The 21,227-nt window shown below is 41.5% G+C and overlaps 2 protein-coding genes and 1 long non-coding RNA gene across 5 annotated transcripts in view; 1 reads left to right on the forward strand and 2 right to left on the reverse strand.

Moving 5' to 3' along the window:
* Positions 1 to 21,227, reverse strand: part of yipf5 (Yip1 domain family, member 5) — a 219,760-nt gene that overhangs the window by 21,120 nt on the left and 177,413 nt on the right. The gene's annotated exons all lie outside the window — the stretch shown is intronic.
* LOC119475591 lies at positions 2,766 to 20,064 on the reverse strand. The gene is made up of 3 exons (XR_005203828.1): positions 19,315 to 20,064; positions 3,231 to 3,236; positions 2,766 to 2,777 (listed from the first exon to the last, which is right to left on the reverse strand). It is a non-coding gene; the product is annotated as an uncharacterized LOC119475591 (long non-coding RNA).
* The window catches only part of kctd16b (potassium channel tetramerization domain containing 16b), a 94,601-nt gene continuing 89,283 nt past the window's right edge, over positions 15,910 to 21,227 (forward strand). Inside the window, exon 1 of the mRNA XM_037748430.1 lies at positions 15,910 to 17,954. Coding sequence (XP_037604358.1) covers positions 17,105 to 17,954 — 850 coding nt within the window. The 5' untranslated portion in view covers positions 15,910 to 17,104. The remainder of the gene's footprint in view (positions 17,955 to 21,227) is intronic.

Consider the following 21,227-nt stretch of genomic DNA (forward strand, 5'->3'; position numbering starts at 1 on the left):
TTTTTTAAAGCCTGAAAACATATGCAGGTGCAGAAGTGTAGCTATCTATCAGAGCACTTGAATTATGCTGAAAGGTTATTATGGAGTTGTTGCCCAATGATGCTACAAACATGCTGCCTAATGCAGGTTTAATAGGTTAAAATCATCCAATTCACAAATATGGTTAGACATCTCAAACTACAGCCTGTTTTGCCCACCACAGGTAGTTATGAGACCCTACTGGGTTCTTCTGACCCATAGTTTGAGAAAACCAGGGTCTAATGGTAACAAATGGAAACAGAGGGTAGAAGATGATTTAACCGGTAAGAACAAAGGTAGTCCCTTTCATCAGGATGCAAAGGAGCAGATCAATCACTGTGCCAGTGCAGGAGAACTGCACCACTACTGCAGGTGAATCCATCCTCTTTGATGATGACAGATAATTTAAAATAATAGGCTGATGACCCCTGCCGAGAGGAAATGCAGACGCGAGGGAATGAGACATCACATATGGTTTGACCTTTAATGAATGGATGACTACAAATGAGGAACAAGGGAAAAACTCTGTTAACTCCCTCTAATACTCTTTAATCTTTATATTTTAAAAGAGAAATAGCCAACAGGAACAGCAAAATAGATATGCATTCAGATGAAAAAGACATATGGTAAATACAAAATGATCAAATTTACTTTTTGCGTTACTGGAAATTCCTACCAATGTCCTCCTTCTGTCACATCGGCGAAAACTACTATCCTGGCATTCTTCCTAGGGCTTATTAAAACTAGATTATTTCTGCCTCAGTGTTGAAACAAAAACACCTCTGGCATTTATAACAATAAAATGTTTGACTTTTAGCCATAGATTAAGTGATGCAGTGTGAAAAGGAACTAAATTATACGGACTTGGCTCTGCTCCTAGCCTGGAGTTCTTTACAGAATGAGAAATGGGAAAAATAATACAGTGGAAAAAAGGCATGGAGGAAAACTTTGTCATTATTCAGAGGAGACGTATTGAGCCTCTTCCGTCTTTGACAGAGAAACTCTGATTGAGTTATGGGTCTCAGGGCCACAATACATAGAGAACACGCCTTTTGGTCAGGTCTGCACAAAGCGGTTGCCTCAGCAAGGTTGCATGAATTTCAAGGACATTTTCTTGCCAGGAAACTTAGAGACCATCTGTCAAATTAGTTCCCTTTTGAATGCAATGCTGGAAACTTCAAGCCTGTATGTTAAATCACTTGTTCCAAGATAGCTCTAAGACAGTTAGCTTTTACAGGTGTCTTTTTAAAGCCGAAATAGGCAGGTTGGAGTAAATATGATTTAAAAACACCAATTAAGCCAATTATTTTTATAACACGGTCACTGATAGTAGTGCATGAGACAGGTAATCTGGAGGAAAACAACCAATCAGAGTCGAGCTGGAGTCCGCCGTCTCTGAGCAGCTGTCAATCACTAACAAACTCCGTCCAAACGGTCAAACTAGGCAGCGCTGATCAAATATGAATCAATATTCTGTTACTGTAATGCCTATTTATCACCTCAAATGTTTTCAGAAACATCTTATAGTGTACTGTTTAGCTGTATAATGAGAAAGTTTGTGACCAGGCCTCCATGTCGAGATCAGTTGAAGAAATACCAAGCAACGCCCACCAGCCGGAGCAAACTTTCTCATTTTACAGCTAAACAGTACACTATAAGATGTGTCTGAAAACATTAGAGGCGAGAAATAGGCATTACAGTAACAGAATATTACTTCATATTTGATCGGCGCTGCCTAGTTTGACCGTTTGATCGGAGTTCGCGAGTGATTGACAGCTGCCTTCGTTGAATGAACAGCCAATAGGAATGCTCTCTCTCTCTGAAATGACCTGTGATTGACCAAAGTCTCCAGACACAGGCTAGATTTTTTAAAGCCTGAAAACAGAGCCATGAGGAGGTGCAGAAGTCTAGTTTTCTCTCAGAACACTTGAATTGCAATATGCTGAAAGGTTATTATTGATGCCAAAAACATTCTGCCTACTGCCACTTTAAGCCGAAGGACAGGCAACTCATGACACGTGAAAAGTTGGGGTGGGTGAGAAAGCAAAACAAAAAAACCCAATAAACTAAACAAAAAATGTCATTAACAAACCTTTCATCTGTGCAGGCCCGACATGGATCACTTCTCTGCCTCATGATGAACAAAATCAATTTGATGCACAAAAACATGAATTCCTACAGCAAACACCCATGACTGATCATGATGAGCAGAAATGAGTCTCCTGCCCTCCATTGCTTCTCATCTTCCTTTAGACTTTTAATCATTTCTAAACTTGAAGAACATGTCTTTCTTCTTAATCCACTTAATGAAAGGAAATTGAAAAGTGCCAGAGAGGGTAATTGAATTTAGGGCACTGTATTGCCATATGCCGCCATAATTGGCTTCTTTTATAAAGTGTCTGCTGTAATCCTGCTGTCACTGCCTGGGTGGATGAGTGGATTAAAACTACTGAGTTTCCTACACAGCAGCAACCCCTCGTCTCCAACCACCTACTGTACCCTCAATTAAGATCACTCTCTCTCCGCCTCTCAAGGAGAGAGGAAAAAGGGAGGGATCAAGCTATCTTCTTATATGTTCTCCTGGACAAAAATGATGCAGATGGGAGATCATGTGGCTCCTTCTGCACACAACATATTGAACATGTGAATGAACACAAACACACCTCTATTTTTAGCAGAAATGGGTGCGCACATTTCCTCAGAACATTTGCAAGATTAAATATTAAAAAATTTCCTGCCATCCCACTGATATGACATGACTGTGCAGATCATGAATTAGTGGGCATCTGGTACATGCAGGGTCCTTTCTCTGAAGCAGTCTCTGAAGCAGTTTCACGCTGTGTGAGTGAGCTACATGAGAACTAAAATAACAATCAGCAGCTGACGAGTTGGAGAAGTTTGTTTGTTCCAAAACGAGATTTCCACCCACTCGAGATTTAACAGTTTCTGACAAAATTATAGTCAATATGAAAATACTCTCTGATGATGGTAATACCAAAGCATTTAAGCATATTTCGGACAGAAGTCAGGTAACAATTGTTCTCTATCCAAACAAATCAGCCGATAAGACTGTTGTCAGGTTATTAAATAGGCTTTATCAGGCACTATAAGCCCCATAGAAGTGGGTCAATAGGTGCCTACTACACCCACTAGTAGATTTTATCATCTATTCACAATGTAGATCACCAAAATAAGGTATAAAACAACACAACAGCAACCTCTAGCGACCGTAGTTATTATGACAGGACACAGAACACAGGGTTTTCAACCAGGAGACCGGAGTTCGCATCCCGTGTGAAACCAACAATATGTACATTAGTTGTCTCTGTGTTCAAAGTTATTTTAACCCTAAACACTGTGTTTTTTTCTTGCCTAAACCTAAAGAAGTTGTTATTGTATTGCCTTAACCTAAAGAAGCCTTTTTGTTGTGTTCAAAACGTGACATATCATTCAGTTTTACAACGTGTTGCTTTTGAGTTTCTCTTTCACTTTTTACAATGTAGTAGGTGTAGTAGGCCCCTAATGACCCACATGTATAGTGCCTATAGCGACAATGCTTATGTAATGGCCTGATAATAGCTGAATCGGGGGGAACAAATTGTTCTTGGCATCAACGTCGATGCTAACATCAATCTAAATTGATCTTTGCATCAAGAATTTAAGAACTTTAATGACATGGGATTCTATTCTATTAACAACAATCCCCAAGATGCTGTCAAGTGCAAAAAATATTGACTTCCTTTCATTTGAACTGCAATAACAAAATAATGTAGCATTGACCCACTGGGCCACAGCCAATTTATGTCCAGCATGACATATCTAGGGAATAGAATCAGTATGGCCAAACCTCGTAGCAAAAGTGAAGGGAACTGGGAAGTGAAACTTGGCAGAGAGGGATGGAAGAAGAAGGAGAGCCGAGGCCATGCTACTGTTTATATGAGACTTATTTTAGAAGCCTCTAAATCTGTTTTGACATGTAGAACACTCGTGGGTTGACTGGAGCCATCCCTGATGCCAACCAGAGGCAGATAAGAAAAGGATGGCAAAACTCCACAGTATACTCATAAAGCATTAGTCCTGTATATCAGGGTTTACCTACAATCTCAGAGTCAAAGGTTTAAATGAAATGACACGTATTCAAAGGAACAGTTTGTAACAGTTAGGGGGATCTATTGGAAGAAATGGAATACAATATTAATAAGTATGTTTTCTTTAGTATATAATCACCAGAAATAAGAATTGTTGTGTTTTCATTACCTTAGAATGAGCCATTTATATCTACATACACAGCGGGTCGACTTCACGCAGCTGGCCGCCATGTTTCTACAGTAGCCCAGAATGGACAAACCAAACACTGGCTCTAGATAAGACCATTTGCGTTTTTGCGTCGGCCACCGTAGTTCTCCTACACCAACCTGGTCTCACTCTCATTTTGTCAAATACCGCTGATTGGGCAGCATCGATTGGGCAGCACCCCTCGGCATCGGAAACCAACGCACAGAGGCACCCTTTAGTGACAGTATGTGACGAACCGGGCTTTCAACTAACTCCAATTTAAACCCATCCGCGACGTGACATAGTGTTAATAGTGTGAGAGTTCACTCAGGGCGGGTGGGAGGTGTGGTGGATGGGTCAAACAAACAAGACTTTCAATCAGGGGACTGCTGTTCGTGGCCCGTGTGAAACTAAAAGTAACGTCGACTTATTTTGTGACCTTTTTTGGCAATTGCATTCACGCTTCAAAAATCATAAAAATGGTGTTCATTAGTGAAGATTAACTTGCTGAACTAAACGTGTACATATCATAAACGTTTGTTTGCCACAGAGCTTATTTTCTACAATTATCCAAAACCCAATGGAAAAAAAATCCCATTGGCTTTTTGTCGAGAGAACCAGGGCGATGCTAACTTCCTGGTTGGCCTACAAAAATATGTCATCTCTGGAGCACTCTATAGGAATATTAATATCACACTTTCATGCACACTCAATTATATAAATTAATATTCAATCATTCTGAACAAGCTGAAAAAAGGCCAATATTGTCAGTCCTATTGTAAAGGCTCACTATCTGAAATGCTCCGGTCTTCTCTTAGTGTTTTTTTTCCATCTAACTGAAACTAATGACTTGAGTCGACAGCGGTAAGAGCGGGTCCAAGACGCACATATTTCTTCTGGGACTCCAGTGGAATTGCCAACTCACATTATCTGATCATCAGTCTGGCCAGTTAGTGCCAGAAAATCCTCCCTCAGATGCTCTCACATGGTTTTATATCATCCGTTCATGATGTTGAACACATTTCAGAAGTTTCAGAAGTTACAGTATGATGAAGTGTTGCAATTTCTTTTGTGTTTTTTCTAAGCCTACCCCACTTCCCCTCAACTGTCTCCTCTATTTCTACCCATATTTCCCAGAATGCCTTTTGACAGTCCTTTGAGAACAGGTATGATCTTGTTGCCCTCAGCTGTGTTTTCTTCTCTCAACTGGATGCCAGTTGAGGAAAAAATGACAGCACGTCTTGAGGCTCTGTTGCATTGTTGCATTATTGAAGCTATATGGAGGATGGATTTTTCTCTGTATGACTGTTGAGCTTCGCTGCTCTAAGATGAGTCTGGACATAAGCCATTGCTCTGATTCTGGGGCTGACACAAAAGCATGAATTTACTATTTTTGTTTAGATGGCTGGAATACTTTCTGCTAAAAAAAACACCAACTCGGCATCATCCGAGATTTCAAACTACAGACTGTATATAAAGATTGACGACGCGTCTCCAATTCCTCCCACTGTACAGAAGTGAAGCCAAAATATCCCGGATAGGGGAGCTGTCATCTTGAGTTTTTGACATCATTTGGAGCCAGAGTCTGCACAGCTGCGGTATCGAGGTTGCCCTCCTGAACCAATAGCGAGCCGAGCACGGCCTCAGCTTGTCGGCAAGGGAGAGACTCACATCTGCCAATCATGATGTCTCACCCCCTTTTTATAGCATAAAATAACTATTTAAAACCAAACTTCTGAGAAAAATTAACACTTGAACATACGTACGTCAGCATGATAAGAACTACCTAAAATGACAGAAATCTTTTGGACAAATTATCTTGATGTGTACTTTGACTTTTTAGTTTGTCTCATGTCCCATCCACTAACATGGAGGGGGCGGGATTTATGACCTATACTGCAGCCAGCCACCAGGGGGCGATCAAGATGTTTTGGCTTCACTTTTGGGGAGCTGTCATGCCGTCCATCTTTATATACAGTCTATATTTCATACCAACAACAAGAATTAGATAAAACAAGGAAATAAACCTAAAAAATGTGCAAAGAACCTTGAAAATATCTGATTATCACAATATTTGGGGTGGTTTGTCCTTGACAAGATGATGACAAAAACTGTGACTATACAGCGACTCGTGACATGCACAGTGATGAGGTGTATTTCAAACTGCAAACGTAGCTGCAGACTTGTAATTCCTGTCGTACGTTGTTTGGGGTGACTCCCCACTGGACCGTCTGCTTTCCTGATGAAATTACTGATGACAGGAGCGAACAGAGACCCACCGCACGTTCAATTATACATCCTCTAGGCCTATTCACTATCTGTCGCCTTCACTTTCTCATACTGACAGAAATTATTCATTTCCACTGTGTGTGCAGAGAGCTTCATGCAGTCCTTGATTGCTCACTTCATTCATCTCACTTTACACCGTATTGTAGCTCAGTTTGAGAGCGCTGTAGAAGGACGCTCTGGAAAGTTATGCATATATTCTATGAGTAAATATGTTTATGAGAAATACGTTTCCCGCACTTCAGCAACACATTTGCATTTCACACAGTATACTGAGCATCCTCTACAGCGTACTGCTGGTGGTATTAGCTGAAGAGTGAAATTGGATACTACACCTTTAAATGGGTTTTACAGTTCTAAGGGCTTTTGGAGATTTGGCTCCATCAAGAGATTTTTCACACATTGAGGACCTCTGGAAACCACCCTTTAATCCCAAGAGCCACCGAGTGGAGCATGGAAAATACCGGAGGGAGGGAGCGAGAGAGAGAGAGGGATGTTGTGTAATGTCGCACACACACTAACACTCTCCTACACGCTCACAGAGGCAGAAACACACACCACAGGAGAGCTGACTATGGCAGTAAACTAGCACAGCTATCTACCTCTCCACACTGTTCCCACATGGCACTTTACGCTGGCTGAGGGAGAGCGGGTGCTTGGCAACATCTCATCTGCATGGTTTGCCAAATCAACAGGGTCAAGATCCCTTTAGGCTTGGAGGACTCCACTGCGCTTTGCACCGCCAAGGAGTGGCCTCGGAGATGGAGAGTATGATCTCTTCTTGGCAAAAAAATCCTTTCCTAAAAGTGCTCTATACGATATCCAGAGCATTAATATAGCAGCAAACAACTATTTCCTATGTAAATACTGTATATAGAGGAGTAATGTCTACCTGAGCAGAGAATGAAGTTGCTCTACCTCTGTGTGTGTTGTAATCTGAGCTTCTCTGTGCTTTGTTGACACAGCCGGGCCGGCCACTCGTGCTTTTAGTGCAAGTTAGCACCGTTGTTTACACCAGTGTTGTATTCAAGACCACCTAAACTGAGACCAAATCATGACCAAGACCAGAATGTATTGAGACCGAGACAAGACCAAAACTTTGAGGGGTTGAGACCAAGTCAAGACCAAGACCAAGGCAGGCCAAGACCGAGTCAAGACCAAAACCAGACCAGTGCGAGTCCCACACTGCATGACACACTGACACCATGCAAACCATAGGCACTCCTCAATATGATCTGAAAGAGCCACATTCCCATAAAAACACCCACAGAAATCAAATAAAGATTCTTCTTCATCAACTTATTTTATTGTCAAATATACTGTATATATATAACAAGTTAGTGATATCCCTGCAGTTGTAGACTTGACCAGTCTTGAAATAAAATCCTTGAGAGCTGTGTGGAGGCAATAGATATGCTCAGAATTTTTGCGTTTAGCACCTTTAAGTTGCTTAGTCTCAGTTTTTAGCCTTCAGGGTTTATCCTTCTTAAAGCTGAAGTAGGCGAGACTGGAGCAAATATTATTAAAAAAATATATTTTTATAAAACGGTCGCTATATCCTGATCGTAGTACATGAAACAGGTAACCTGAAAAAAATCATGTGCCTCTGTGTTCTCCGCTGCTCCTAACGGCATTAGCAAGATTTCACAGACCGGAAGAAAGAAAGCAGTAAGAGTTTAATGTCCAGTGACTACATACGATCTGACTGAATGGTTACTCATGTACATGCTCATCACGGCTCATCTGCGTCTGATGCAATCCAGATAGAGATGAGTCAGCACACACTTACACACTGACTCAATTGATGTCTTTTTTTCTAACGAGCGAACAGAGATTTTTTTTCCCCTCCACTTCACCGTGGAGCTGTCAGATCCTCCGCCCCCTCCCATCCTTTCACTACACCCACTACTTGATCCAGGCCAACTGCTTTCTGAGTCCCACATGGTGCAAATTGAATCAAACGCCAGCTACTGTACTGTAAGATACACACAAAAACTCCCAGTTTTAACACTGCGTACAAGTTTGATTATCTCTGTGAGAGCAAATGGGCTATTTCCCTTGAAACTAAAGCGGAGAGGAACATTAGGTCTGGCTGTTATCACCTTTAAGCAACATTAGTGTTTGTCTCCATGTGGAAATAAAGACTTAATCAGTTCTACTTTATTTATAAAACCCACAATTACTTTTTGCTTATAGTTGCAGAAAGGAAGAGTAAATGTATCTGGTATAGCCCTAAACATCCAAACAACTGATTGTTGCATTACAATCCATCTGCCATGGGGATTTCACACAATCCAATCACATTGGCCCAATTCCAATCTGTCCCCTACACCCTCTCCCTAACCACTTCCACTCCATTTGTGCGTTCGCGTGGAGGGTCCGCCATATTAAGTGCCATCCCAAACTAAGTAGCGGGGAGTGGAAGTGGGTTATGAAACCCTTCAACAGCGAGTCTGCATCGATGCCGACTTAAAGCTGCAGTGGGCAGAAATGGAGCAAATATGAATAACTTTTTTTTTTATAATATGGTCACTATATCCTGATAGTAGTGCATGAGACAGGTAATCTGAAAAAAAAACCCATGTGCCTCTGTGTCCTCCGGTGTGCTCCTAATGGCATCTGCAAGATTTCACAAACCGGAGGACAACAACCAATCAGAGCCGAGCTGGAGTCTTGCGGTCACTGAGCAGCTGTCAATCAGTCGCGAACTCCGATCAAAATAGGCTGCGCTGATCAAATAAGAATCAATATTCTGTTACTGTAATGCCTATTTCTCTCCTCAAATGTTTTCAGAAACATCTTGTAGTGTACTGTTTAGCTGTAAAATGAGAAAGTTTGTGACCTGGCAGCCATGTTGAGGAAATACCAAGCACCGCCCACCAGCTGGAGCACAGCCAATAGGAATGCTCTCTCTCTGAAATGACCTGTGATTGGCCAAAGTCCAAGATTTTTTAAAGCTTGAAAACCGAGCCATGAGGAGGTGCAGAATTTTTTTACGGGATTTTCATGTCATTCATACGCCTTTATTGTGCGACCGGGCTTTATATATAAATACAAGAAAACACATGAATGCATTTTTGTCAGAACAACATTATAAAATCTCACATGCAAGTATCTGCTACTACTGTCCTCCACGCAAATATGTTTCAACACTGAAAGTCACAAGTTACCGATTGGGTCGGAGCCCACAAAACAAGCAAAACCATTATAGAAATGGTCTGAGCTTAATTTAGCATCATCACCCAGCCTGGCCCGCTGCTGTCGGCTCCACAAGTTAAAGGTAACATATAAACGCAAGAGTAACTCAGAGCTCAGCAGGCTGCATCCAAAATAGCTTTGGATCCACATTTCCCTGCTCGGTTTAGACTCGGCTCCAAGGATACACTCTCCTTCTTGATGCCTTCACCAGTACACAGTACAACACACACACACACACAGACACACACACACACACACACACACACAGAGAGACACCTGCAGAGTCAGTGTTAGTGAGCGGGATGACAGCTCTGCTGCTGTGTTGCTGGCCAGAAGACAAGCTAAGACGTTCAACTTCCCGGCTCTCTGTGGTGCCTTGCAGGTTTATACTTATCCCGGCTCCAGGAGTCGCTTGTCTGTCCCTCACCACCCTGCTCTGCTGCGGCTGCCAAAGCCCTTAATGTTTCGTGGGCTTCCTGTTAAATAGCCTCGTCTCCAGGGACAGCAGTGGACCTAGTTTAGCGGGGAAAGGCTGCCTCGGCCTGTGCAGAGAGTGAATGAGGACGGGAATGAGTCGCAGGAAAATTACACAAAGCGAGAAGAAACTCATTTTTTGACCTGCTGAATCGGGCAGAAATCCAGTGATATTGTAATTGTATTGCTCAGCACCCGAGAGAACATCCCACTGTAACATCATAACAAATATGCCCCCAATTTGTCAGTCTACTGGCATTTAGTCTGTGTTTCGAGCCACGGAGGAAATAACTTTCTATGAGAAAGTGTTTGCAGATCATAATATTGATGCCATTATTTGAGATGTGATGATTACAGCGTAGCAACTAAATCCACTTCCTCACTTCAGCCGACTCCTGGTAGCACGTCTGAGTGAAAGCAGTAGGAGGCTCGCTGTTTGCTGGAATCAGCTAAATATATCTTGTTTTGATACCGAAATCTGGGGCATTGGGACTTGTTGCTGATTCCCACAAGGATTTCATGGAGTTTATGTTTGAAGATCAATACTGCAGAGACGGGAAGTTTCTTAATGATTAGGAGTTCATCGGCAGACTTCTAGAATAAGCTGAAAACCTTCGCCGAGCAGTCTTTGAAGACACATTTTTTGAGGGTGATGACTCATTGCGTTAGCAGCCGGAGGTGTTGGAGCGTACCTGCTTAGAGGGACGGAAGGAGTTCAGTCCAGTCACCAGCCTGCTAGTATGATCTCATGGGGAATGAGCGTCAGCGGGGTATTTTTGTCTCACGCAAAAACGGAATAAATAAAAACACACATTTATATAATATTTTTTAAAGAAATACGTCAGATTCATTCATGGACTTCCTAAAAAAAATAACCACATTCCCTGACACATCTGCTTTAAAATGCAAAGCACCGACCCACTGTAAGTTATGTAGCTGTGCAACATTATCTTATGTATTTATTCATAATGCTGTGTTAATTGTTTATTTATTTATTTTTACACATTGTGCTGCTTCCCCGGGGAAGTTTCACTGAGAACAATGCACCCTTTAGCAGGAAAGCCGTAATCGCACTCACACACATTCACATCTGGAAACTGCCCAGTAACCCCAGTCTGAATTGATGGCTGCACTGGAGTAGAAGGGTATAAGGACCTTGCTCCGTATACATACACAAAAAGTGGATTTAAAAAAAGAAAATACAAAAATCGATAACGTGTGTCTGTGTGTGCAATATACTGTATGTGCTGGGTGGGTAAATCGGCCAGTGTTGAGCAAATCTACATTTTGGTTGATTAAAAATAGGTGAAATAATACAATAAAGGTGGTCAAGTGAAAGGGATGGTTAATGTGTTCACTGTAATACACACTATGAGTACTACAGCAAAAGTGTTACAGTATGTTATTAGTTTGATTTTGATCATATAAAAGTATTCTGGTCAAATATGGACACCAGAGCTGAATGTGTTGACAAATAAACAGCGTGGAGACTATGGAGTAACCTTAACTTACAGTAGTAGTCACATTCTATTATATCTATCTTTGTTTTAATCATTTAGGTTGACATCTGCCCTCATCTCCTGTCTCTTTCCTTCCCTTCCTCCTCCTTCTTCCTCCCCTTTATTGATGATGAATCACTTCCTTGTTTTTGACCAATAGGCTTACACATTGATAGACAACCACCCTCCCACTCTACTCATTCAATGTAACACAATAGAGTGCATTGTATTGTATACATGTATTTTTGTAGGCCAAACAGGAAGTTAGCATGGCTCTGGGTTCCCTTCTACAAAAGATCAATGGGATTTTTCTATTGCGTTTTGGATTATTGCAGAAAATAAGCTCTGTGACAAACACACGTTTATGATACTTACACATTTTGGTCAGCAAGATAATCTTCATGAATGAACACCACTTTTATGATTTCTGAAGAGTGACAACGGTCACATGAGCGTGAGCATACGCAACTAGGCTGTAAAGACGGACGAGTAGGCGTTTAGTCTCATTTAGCCACTTGTTAACAAACGCCTTTTTTAAAGACATATACAGGCTTCAAAATTCACGAGTGGGATATTTACTGATGTATTTTATTTTGTAGAACAAAACATTCAAATGTCTTAAGCTTGTTTTAACCACAGACCTTATTTCAGGCATCTAACTAAAAACCTATTTAAAAAACTCATCGACTTCCAGACGACGGAACAAGAAGTGCTAAAAGCTAACTCATTTCTGGGTTTTAGGACTCATTCCTGTAGCACTCTGTATAGATGTGCAAGCCACTGCTGACAATGACCCTGATGTTGGTGATTTTAAATACATATTACCATGTAAAATAAAGGCATTTCAATTTTGCGCAAACCCTACAGTGTGCCTTGGATTATTTTTGAAGGACACTTGCAATCAATACTCCATATTCCACCCATGCAGTGAGTCCTTCACAAGACTGAATGAAGTAAACAACATAGTGATATAACTGATGACTGTACGCATGATGCTATGGTCCTCATTGAAAGCCAGCACTCTCTCTCTCTCTCTCTCTCTCTCTTTTGAAAACCACATCAGTTTCAAAATAAACAGACATTATGCTATCATCTTTCCCCAAATGCCATCTTCCACCAGACAAACGCCGCACTCTGCCTTATTCCCCTGCGTACGTTTTTCTAACAAAATTCAAAACTGACATTTAAAGTCATTGCTTGTTGAAACTTTTTGAAACTGACAAATAGCTGACCAAGTTTAAATAAGAAATAATAAACAGCCAAGTTTGAGGGATAGCCGAGGCTTACATAGAAACTCATTTTGGTAAATACTCTCTGAGTCAACTGAATTTATGCATTGAATGTCTGCCTGCTGTACTAGCAGATTTCCCATCTACGGCCTGGCATCATTCAGCGTGGCTGTAATGAGAGATGGAAGTGGAAGAAGTGTGCTGTTTATTTCAACCATCTGCGACCGGCCTGAAAATTCCCTTTAATAGTTTCCTCTGCACTGCACAGGAAGAGAACGACTGCGCCTGCGAGTTGATCTGCGTCAAGGCAGCGAAGAGCTCGTGATTTCGCTCCGAGTCTAAGAAGTGGATTTCTTTTTGCGAGTGAAAAATTAAAAATCTCTCTGATATTGCGTCTCTCTCAGAAAAACGATACATTATTAATGTTGCCGCTGTGTTTGTGGAGTAAATATTTCATCGTATATTTTATTGACAAACTGAAACGAGTTCTCAGATATAAGAAACTAAAATAAATGCCACAGCCCGTTTGATATAAATGTGTCTGTCCTTTTAGCTCTGGGATTTCACTGACTGAATAAATGGGAATTCTGATTTTCCCAAAATGTCTTTTCAAAAAAACATTTACTAAGATAAGATGGGTTTCAGTCTGTGTTGGTACATTTTGAAATGCATGCAGAGAACTAAAACCATGGAGGAATGTGGCGTCAGCTTTGGTGATGGTCCTGAGGCTTTCATGCCATTAAACGAAGTGCTCTTTGGGGACTGAGAGCTGAAATGAATTGTGTCGGTCCAAACGGGTTTAACACCTTACGTCTGGCCTTTAAATAGCAGCGCAGCAGGGAGCGGTGTAGAGGCTACATGTATTTATGATGAAGCTACCAGCATGGCCTACTTCTGGGTGACTGCTCAGGTCCCAGTTAGGCACACCTCCCCATCTTTCTCTCTGTCTTTTTATTCACTTTGTGTTATATCACTCACTCTTTTGCCCCTTTTAAACTTTGGAATATCCGTGAGTTTCAAATTTGAAAATGTTTCCCCTGCCTTTTTGAAACACTGGTGCCCGCAGATACGTGCATCAATAGTCCCTCCGTTTACTATTATTCATTGCATTTGGAATCAGGGCGTCCTTCAACATCAAATTGAAAAGTCAGGGGATTGTAGGGGGCATGTTTGGATTTTAAACTGTCTGGTATTTTCTAAAATGTCTCCACTGTGAACATTATGCATTGTGAAAACATGTTTAGAAAGTTGGGACAGAGGGAAAGCGTTGTTTGTAATTCAGATCACATACAGGCAGGGCTGATTGAGAGGCTACAGAGGTACTTGAGGTATTACTTCCTGATTTCCCAGTACAAGTGATGCCCATTATTACTGAAGTGCCTCTGAGCAAGAACAACAAATTCATGTATCTACTGTATACAATGAAAGTGACCGCCTCAGTGGCTCTGCCTTTGTTGTTAACACAGTTAATACAAGGCTAAACAGACTACAATATAAAGAGTTAAGCAGTGACATCATGCCCTCAGAGGTCTACACATCTAGTGAAGGAATGCCAAAAAAATGCTCGAGGCAAGGTTGGTTAAAAGTGGATGGAAGAAAGCCAAAGGAAAATAAAAAATCACCATGCAGGCTGTAATAAGAATACTGTTTAGTATGAACTAGACTTTCTGAGATACAGCAGACTTTGTATATTTCATACTGTGTTTTCACAATATTTATGTATAATGCAAAGCCCTGATTTGGCCCTGCAGCGGGAGCAGACGGTGTATGATTGTGAGACTACAGATTACAATATTGCTGTACTAGTCGTTTTGTTTTTGAAAGTGAGTTATGTAAAAATGTAATGCACAGTATGCTGTACCCGAGTTAGTGTTTTTATTGTTATTTTTTTGTGTGGCTGTGAGGCATGATTTAGCAGGAAAAGATCAATCTCTGGCAAATTTCTGTAAAAAAATGAAAGTGAAATGTTTTTTTTTTTAAGTATACTAGGCCAATAAGACAGTTATCGTGCACTGATTCTATCCCCTTTTCTGTGTGAGGGTATCTGTCCATGGTGCTGAAACAAGAAGCCTGGGCATGTCTCAGTACAAACAGAGGGAGGCACTGTTGCTCACCTTACGAGGTCACATAATGTTACAACTCACTGCCAGTTACAGCCATTTATCTGGGTCTTGAAGATATGAGATTTTAACTTGTATAAAGGGCTGCAAAATGAAAACTGCAAACATAACGCAGCCAAAATGCAAAACTGGTACACAGTTTGTACTGTGGAGAGCAAAAAATATGTATACATGTATTTTAGGTATTCAAAAGAAATGTCATGCAAATGGATTCAACCTGTGGGTCAAATTGCTGCATTTAGCTTATTATAATAGCAGCATAAAGATGGATGCAGCAATGCCTTAGCTGGCTATGCATTGAAAATACTGTGAAACTTTATTTTTAAACAGCACATATGAATGTAGTAGGGGGGTAATACTACACTATCTGTTTATATCATGTTTATTTTTGTTTGTAGCTTATTTTGTATATTGGTAGAAATTCAATTTTTTTATTCTTATTTTATTCTAACGTTTTTTTGTTATTATACTGTGTACTTGTACCAACAAAACCAAAGCAAATTCCTAGTGTATACCTCCTACACCTGGCAATAAACACCATTCTGATATACATTAATATACCAAACCTATGTGTGATGCATGTGAATATAGAGCTTTTTTTTTTACAATAGGGCTGATATCTGTTCAATGGGTCTTGGCTCATCATTATACTTTGTTTCCCACCCAAACAGCAGCTTGGAATCTACCCATAAGCCTTTAGTAGTGTGTGTATGTGTGTGTGTGTGTATGGAAGACACCACCCAGCTCTGTATGGGAGGGAGGAGGGTGATGAGAGAGAGAGAGAGAGAGAGAGGAGGGTGAGATGCTCGTTTCAGCACCGCGGACAGCTCCGGGTAAAAGCAGCAGCGAGTCGCTCCTCTCTCCTCTCCTCTCCTCTCCTCTCTGCTGCTCTGCTCTGGATAAAACCCATTTCTTTTTTTTATTACACCTCTCCAAGACAACAAATACGACATATTCTTCGAGGAGTTGTTTAATTCAGTCCGGATCAGGCGACATATTTGTAGTGACAAGGCTACAGACAACAAGCAGGACACAGGACTCCAGGAGGTTTGCAATCTCTGCGAAGTTTCCTCGCCACTGAAAAGGGATTCTGCCTCCTCCTCTTCCTCCTCTTCCTCCAGCCGGTCTCTGCGCATCCCCGGATCATCGGCTGGTGTTTCAGGGGGGAAGTTGAGCAGAAAGTGGCACCTTTCTCCTTGTTTGGACTATATCCTAATACAAGTTGGACTTCTTTTCTTCTCAGCTCTACTGCGTAATTTCCCAGTTGTGCGTAAAAGGAACTCCATTTGTTGGATAAGTAGCAAAAAAAAAGGCAAGTTTTCTTTGGTGCTATATATATATTTATATATATATATATAGGCTTCTTCTTCTTACAGCCTGTAAATGCTCCTATGATGATGATGATGCGCCCTGGATACAAGTCTCCTCCTCTCTGGCACCACTGATTCTAGAGCTCCTTCTTTTTAATTTAACATCCACACAGAGAGGGAGGAGACTTTTGGACTATTTCCTAATAGAAGTTGGACTTTATTGCGTAATTTCCCAGTTGTGTGTGCGTAAAAGAAATTCATTTTTTTTGGATAATATTTCTAGTAGCAAAAAAAAAAAGGGCAAGTTTTCATTTGGGTGCTATAAATACAGTCTTCTTCTTACAGCCTGTAAATGCTCCTATGATGGTGATGATGCGCCCTGGATACATGTCTCCTCCTCTTTGGCACCACTGATTCTTGAGCTCCTTCTTTTTTAATTTAACATCCACAGAGAGAGGGAGGAGAGGAGGGACTGCCATCTTCTCCTCATCTTCTCGACATTTTCGACAACTACTGCTAAGGACTGGTAGGTGATAATGGGCCATGGATCGGTGAGAAAATGTTTAATCAGATTGTTGTAAAATGAAGTTGGAGGCCCTGGACGCAGCTTAGCAACTTTTACCATCCTCATCCATCATTTTATTATAATAGACTTGCTGTAAAGATATATATAGGTGTGTGTAAAAGCTTGTTTCATGACGGAAACGATGGCGCTGAGTGGGAACTGCAGGACTAACCCCAAAGAGCAGCAAATATCTGTCCAGAACAGCTTCCCAGATGTGGTGGAACTAAACGTAGGAGGGCAGGTTTATTACACGCGTCACTCAACTCTAGTGGGCACCCCCAATTCACTCCTCGGGAAACTGTTCTCCTCCAAAAAAGAGGCGTCTAATGACTTGGCGAGAGACCCAAAGGGACGTTATTTCATCGACAGAGACGGGTTTTTATTCCGCTATGTGTTGGACTATCTCCGAGACAAGCAGGTGGTGCTCCCGGACCACTTCCCGGAGAAAGGGAGGCTCAGGAAAGAGGCGGAGTACTTCATGTTGCCAGACTTGGTGAAGCTCCTGACCCCTGATGATGTCAAGCACAGCCCGGATGACTACTTCCAGAGCGACTATGAGGATGGATCTCTGCAAGGCAGCGATCACAGAGGTCAGTGCCCGCCTTCATCTCTCGTCCCAGCGGATAGGAAGAGCGGCTTCATCACGGTGGGTTACCGGGGGTCGTGCACCATGGGCCGGGAGAGTCAGACTTCAGACGCCAAGTTCAGGAGGGTGCCTCGGATACTGATCTGTGGGAGGGTGGCCCTGGCCAAAGAGGTGTTCGGGGAGACCCTGAACGAGAGCCGGGACCCGGACAGGACCCCGGATCGCTACACCTCCAGGTTTTACCTCAAGTTCAAGCACCTGGAGAGGTCTTTTGACATGCTGTCGGAGTGCGGCTTCCAGATGGTGGCCTGCAACTCGTCGGTCACGGCCTCGTTTGTCAACCAGCACACTGAGGACAAGATCTGGTCCAGCTACACGGAATACGTCTTCTACCGTAAGTATAAGACACCTTTTTCATTGCACAGCAGGTTACATTACGCACACACAAAAGTTGGGAGTCACCACTAGGAGGCGCACTTGTTTTACTGAGTCCTGAGATCTGGTTATACTGGGGTGGATGGGCGTTTCTATAGCACAGGACATCCCCTCTTTTGTGGATGATGTGTGTTTTGATTGATCAGTTTTTGCGGCTGCTTTCTGATTTAACTTTTTTAAAAAACAACATAATGTAGGCGACATTTTCATGAAAAACACAGCTCACCTCTGTTAAAATGCAAACACAGAATGACCAGGTGTCCCACTTTACAAAGGACTGCACAGCATTTTTTATCCCTTGTCCCACGTCGCACATATTGAGACGATGTCCCACATTTTCATTGGCTCTAGTTTTCAAAAGTCAAACCACTGCAGGACAGACGTTTTTTAAAAAAATGACGGTCGGTCTGATTTAACTTTTTAGAAACAGCATAGTGTAGGCGACATTTTCATGAAAAACACAGATCACCTCTGTTAAAATGCAAACACAGAGTCAAACTTTCACGTAGGGTGACCAGGTGTCCCACTTTACTGCACAGCATTCTTATCCCTTGTCCCACGTCCCACATATTGAGAGGATGTCCCACATATTGAGAGGATGTCCCACATTTTCATTGGCTCTAGTTTTCAAAAGTCAAACCACTGCAGGACATCCCCTCTTTTGTGGATGATGGGTGTTTGATTGATCAGTTTTTGTGGATGCTACAGACAGTGTGATCAGAGCTACTTCTTTTACCTCTAGTTTCTGATTTGACTTTTTTAAAAAACAGCATAGCGTAGGAGACATTTTCATGAAAAACACCAGATCCCTTCTGTTAAAATGCATACACAGAGTGACGAGGTGTCCCACTTTACGACGGACTGCACAGCATTTTTATCCCTTGTCCCACGTCCCACATATTGAGACGATGTCCCACATATTGAGAAGATGTCCCACATCACACTAGAAGGCGCACTTGTTTAACTGAGTCCTGTGTGTATGAGATCTGGTTACTGGGGTGGATGGGCATTTCTATAGCACAGGACATCCCCTCTTTTGGATGATGGGTGTTTTTGTGGCTGCTACAGACAGTGTGATCAGAGCTGCTTCTTTAGACCTCTAGTTTCTGATTTTACTTTTATTAAAAACAGCATAGTGTAGGCAACATTTTCATGAAAAAACACAGATCAAATCTGTTAAAATTCAAACACAGAGTCAACGTTTCACGTAGGGTGACCAGGTGTCCCACTTTACGAGGGGACGTCCCACATTTTCATTGGCTCTAGTTTTCAAAAGTCAAACCACTGCAGGACAGACGCTTTTTTTAAAATGACTTAACACAGTTCATGTGAGTCTCACAAGAAACATGCGGCTCAAAAGGAGATGTGCCGATCAATGGATGCATTCAGTCAAAGCATAGAGATGTTACAAGATAAGGGGCAGAATAGAAATGTTTATTATTTAAGTTAGATAGACATTATATCAAAATTATACACTACCTCTCAGCCTTGGTAACATGTCCCACATTGTCCCACATTGTCCCACACAAACATACTCTTTGTCCTACATTTGGTTTGTTGGGATCTGGTCAACCATACTTTCACGCTCCGTTAGCGTCTGAAGTTTTGTCTGAGCCTTGTGGAACAAAACCAATTAGAGATCACTCCTGCTAATTGGGGTTAAGCCAAGGTGTTGTTATCTCTCCCTGGAAGCCATGACACCTTAGCAGCGAACACATAAATGACAGGCGACGTCATGTTTTGATCACCACAATGTCTTTAAACTTATTACAGCATGTTGCAGCATTCTCTCGCAGGCTACTTTATATATTTCATTTTAAGATTTAACCAGATTTTAATAATTTCACTCCCATCTGAGCCACGGTGATCGTCAGAGCAGCGATTTGTCAAAGCCTGCCATTTCTCATCTCGGTGCAATTTTCTACTCCACCTCCTGTCTGCTTTCATCCGTCCCATCCTTTCAAGCGCTTGCATTTCCTTCTGACTTTTCTTATTCCTTACATTTATCCATCGTTGCTCACTGGCTGGTGGGAGTGTGGCAGTAGCAGCAGTGAAGAAGAGATCATCATGACTTTTAAATTAGATTCTGTAAGATTTGATGATGCAGTGAAATAGTCCATATTGTCTGCTCCGACCGTATAATCTATCACAAACTCTTTGATAGCTCTCATAAAAGAGACGGAGTGTAAGTGACATTCTAAATGTGCTTAAGTTCTTAGTACCCGTATAAATTACTTGGAATAACTCCCGAACCAGTAGCGGTGGTCATTTTTGAGATGCCATGAAAGAAAAAACTAAAATAAGGCCTCTAAAAAATGAAACAACTCTTTATTTTCCCACGCAAAACCCATAAGGAGTGTCTGACCATATACTGTAGGAGAATGGGTGTCTGACATATCATCACAAAAGGCAGATTAAACTCTGCTTTTATTCTAATTTATCTGACACTTACTAAACTGTGCAGATTTGCTGTAACAGATCACACCCCTTGGCTTTCCAAGAAAGTTTTATTTTACGTAAATATGTCCTTTTTTTCCCACACAAGCCCTTTGGTGAAATGTATTTTTTGAAGCAAGTACAACATGGTTTTATGAATATTTACAAGTACTACTGGATCCTGTTTTGGTCATAGATGTAATTGCCACAGCTACTACAGTAAAACCACTTTAACACGTGGACATTAGTGGTTTTCTATGTTAAAAAACTCCCCAAACATTAAATCAAGTCTTGTTACATAAGTGACAGTATAATGCACAATGTGCTGAATATTGCTGCAAATAAAACCAGAGAAGGTGCCAACAGTACTGAGACCAATGTGTCAAGGCAGTTATGAGATTCGTCAATAACACAGAGTGAAAGTTTCTATCGTAGGCACAGTGGTTTTAAAAAAACATGGTTTATTTAACCTTGGAGAGATTACGATTCGTAAAATTGAGTTGTGCCACAGACTTCTCTGAAATCTGAAATCTTCAGTACTGAGTAGGTTTCATTGGTATATATGTAGACACTTTATGTAGCTTCCCTTGTGGTCCTTAACTCTCTTATCAAACTGAAATCTTTTGGCAACTGATGCGGTGGACAATTTCATATTCATAGTGAACATTTTTCAGTTTAAGGAGAAGCCCAAAAAAGAGAAGCCAGTTCTTTTTTACTAGCGGCTTTGCTGCCTCATTTCAGTGCCCAAGCGTCCAGATGTTTGGCAAGTCAAAATGTGCCGATATCCTTAAAAGGA

The sequence above is a fragment of the Sebastes umbrosus genome, chromosome 17 (assembly GCF_015220745.1).
Source record: "Sebastes umbrosus isolate fSebUmb1 chromosome 17, fSebUmb1.pri, whole genome shotgun sequence".
NCBI lineage: Eukaryota > Metazoa > Chordata > Actinopteri > Perciformes > Sebastidae > Sebastes > Sebastes umbrosus.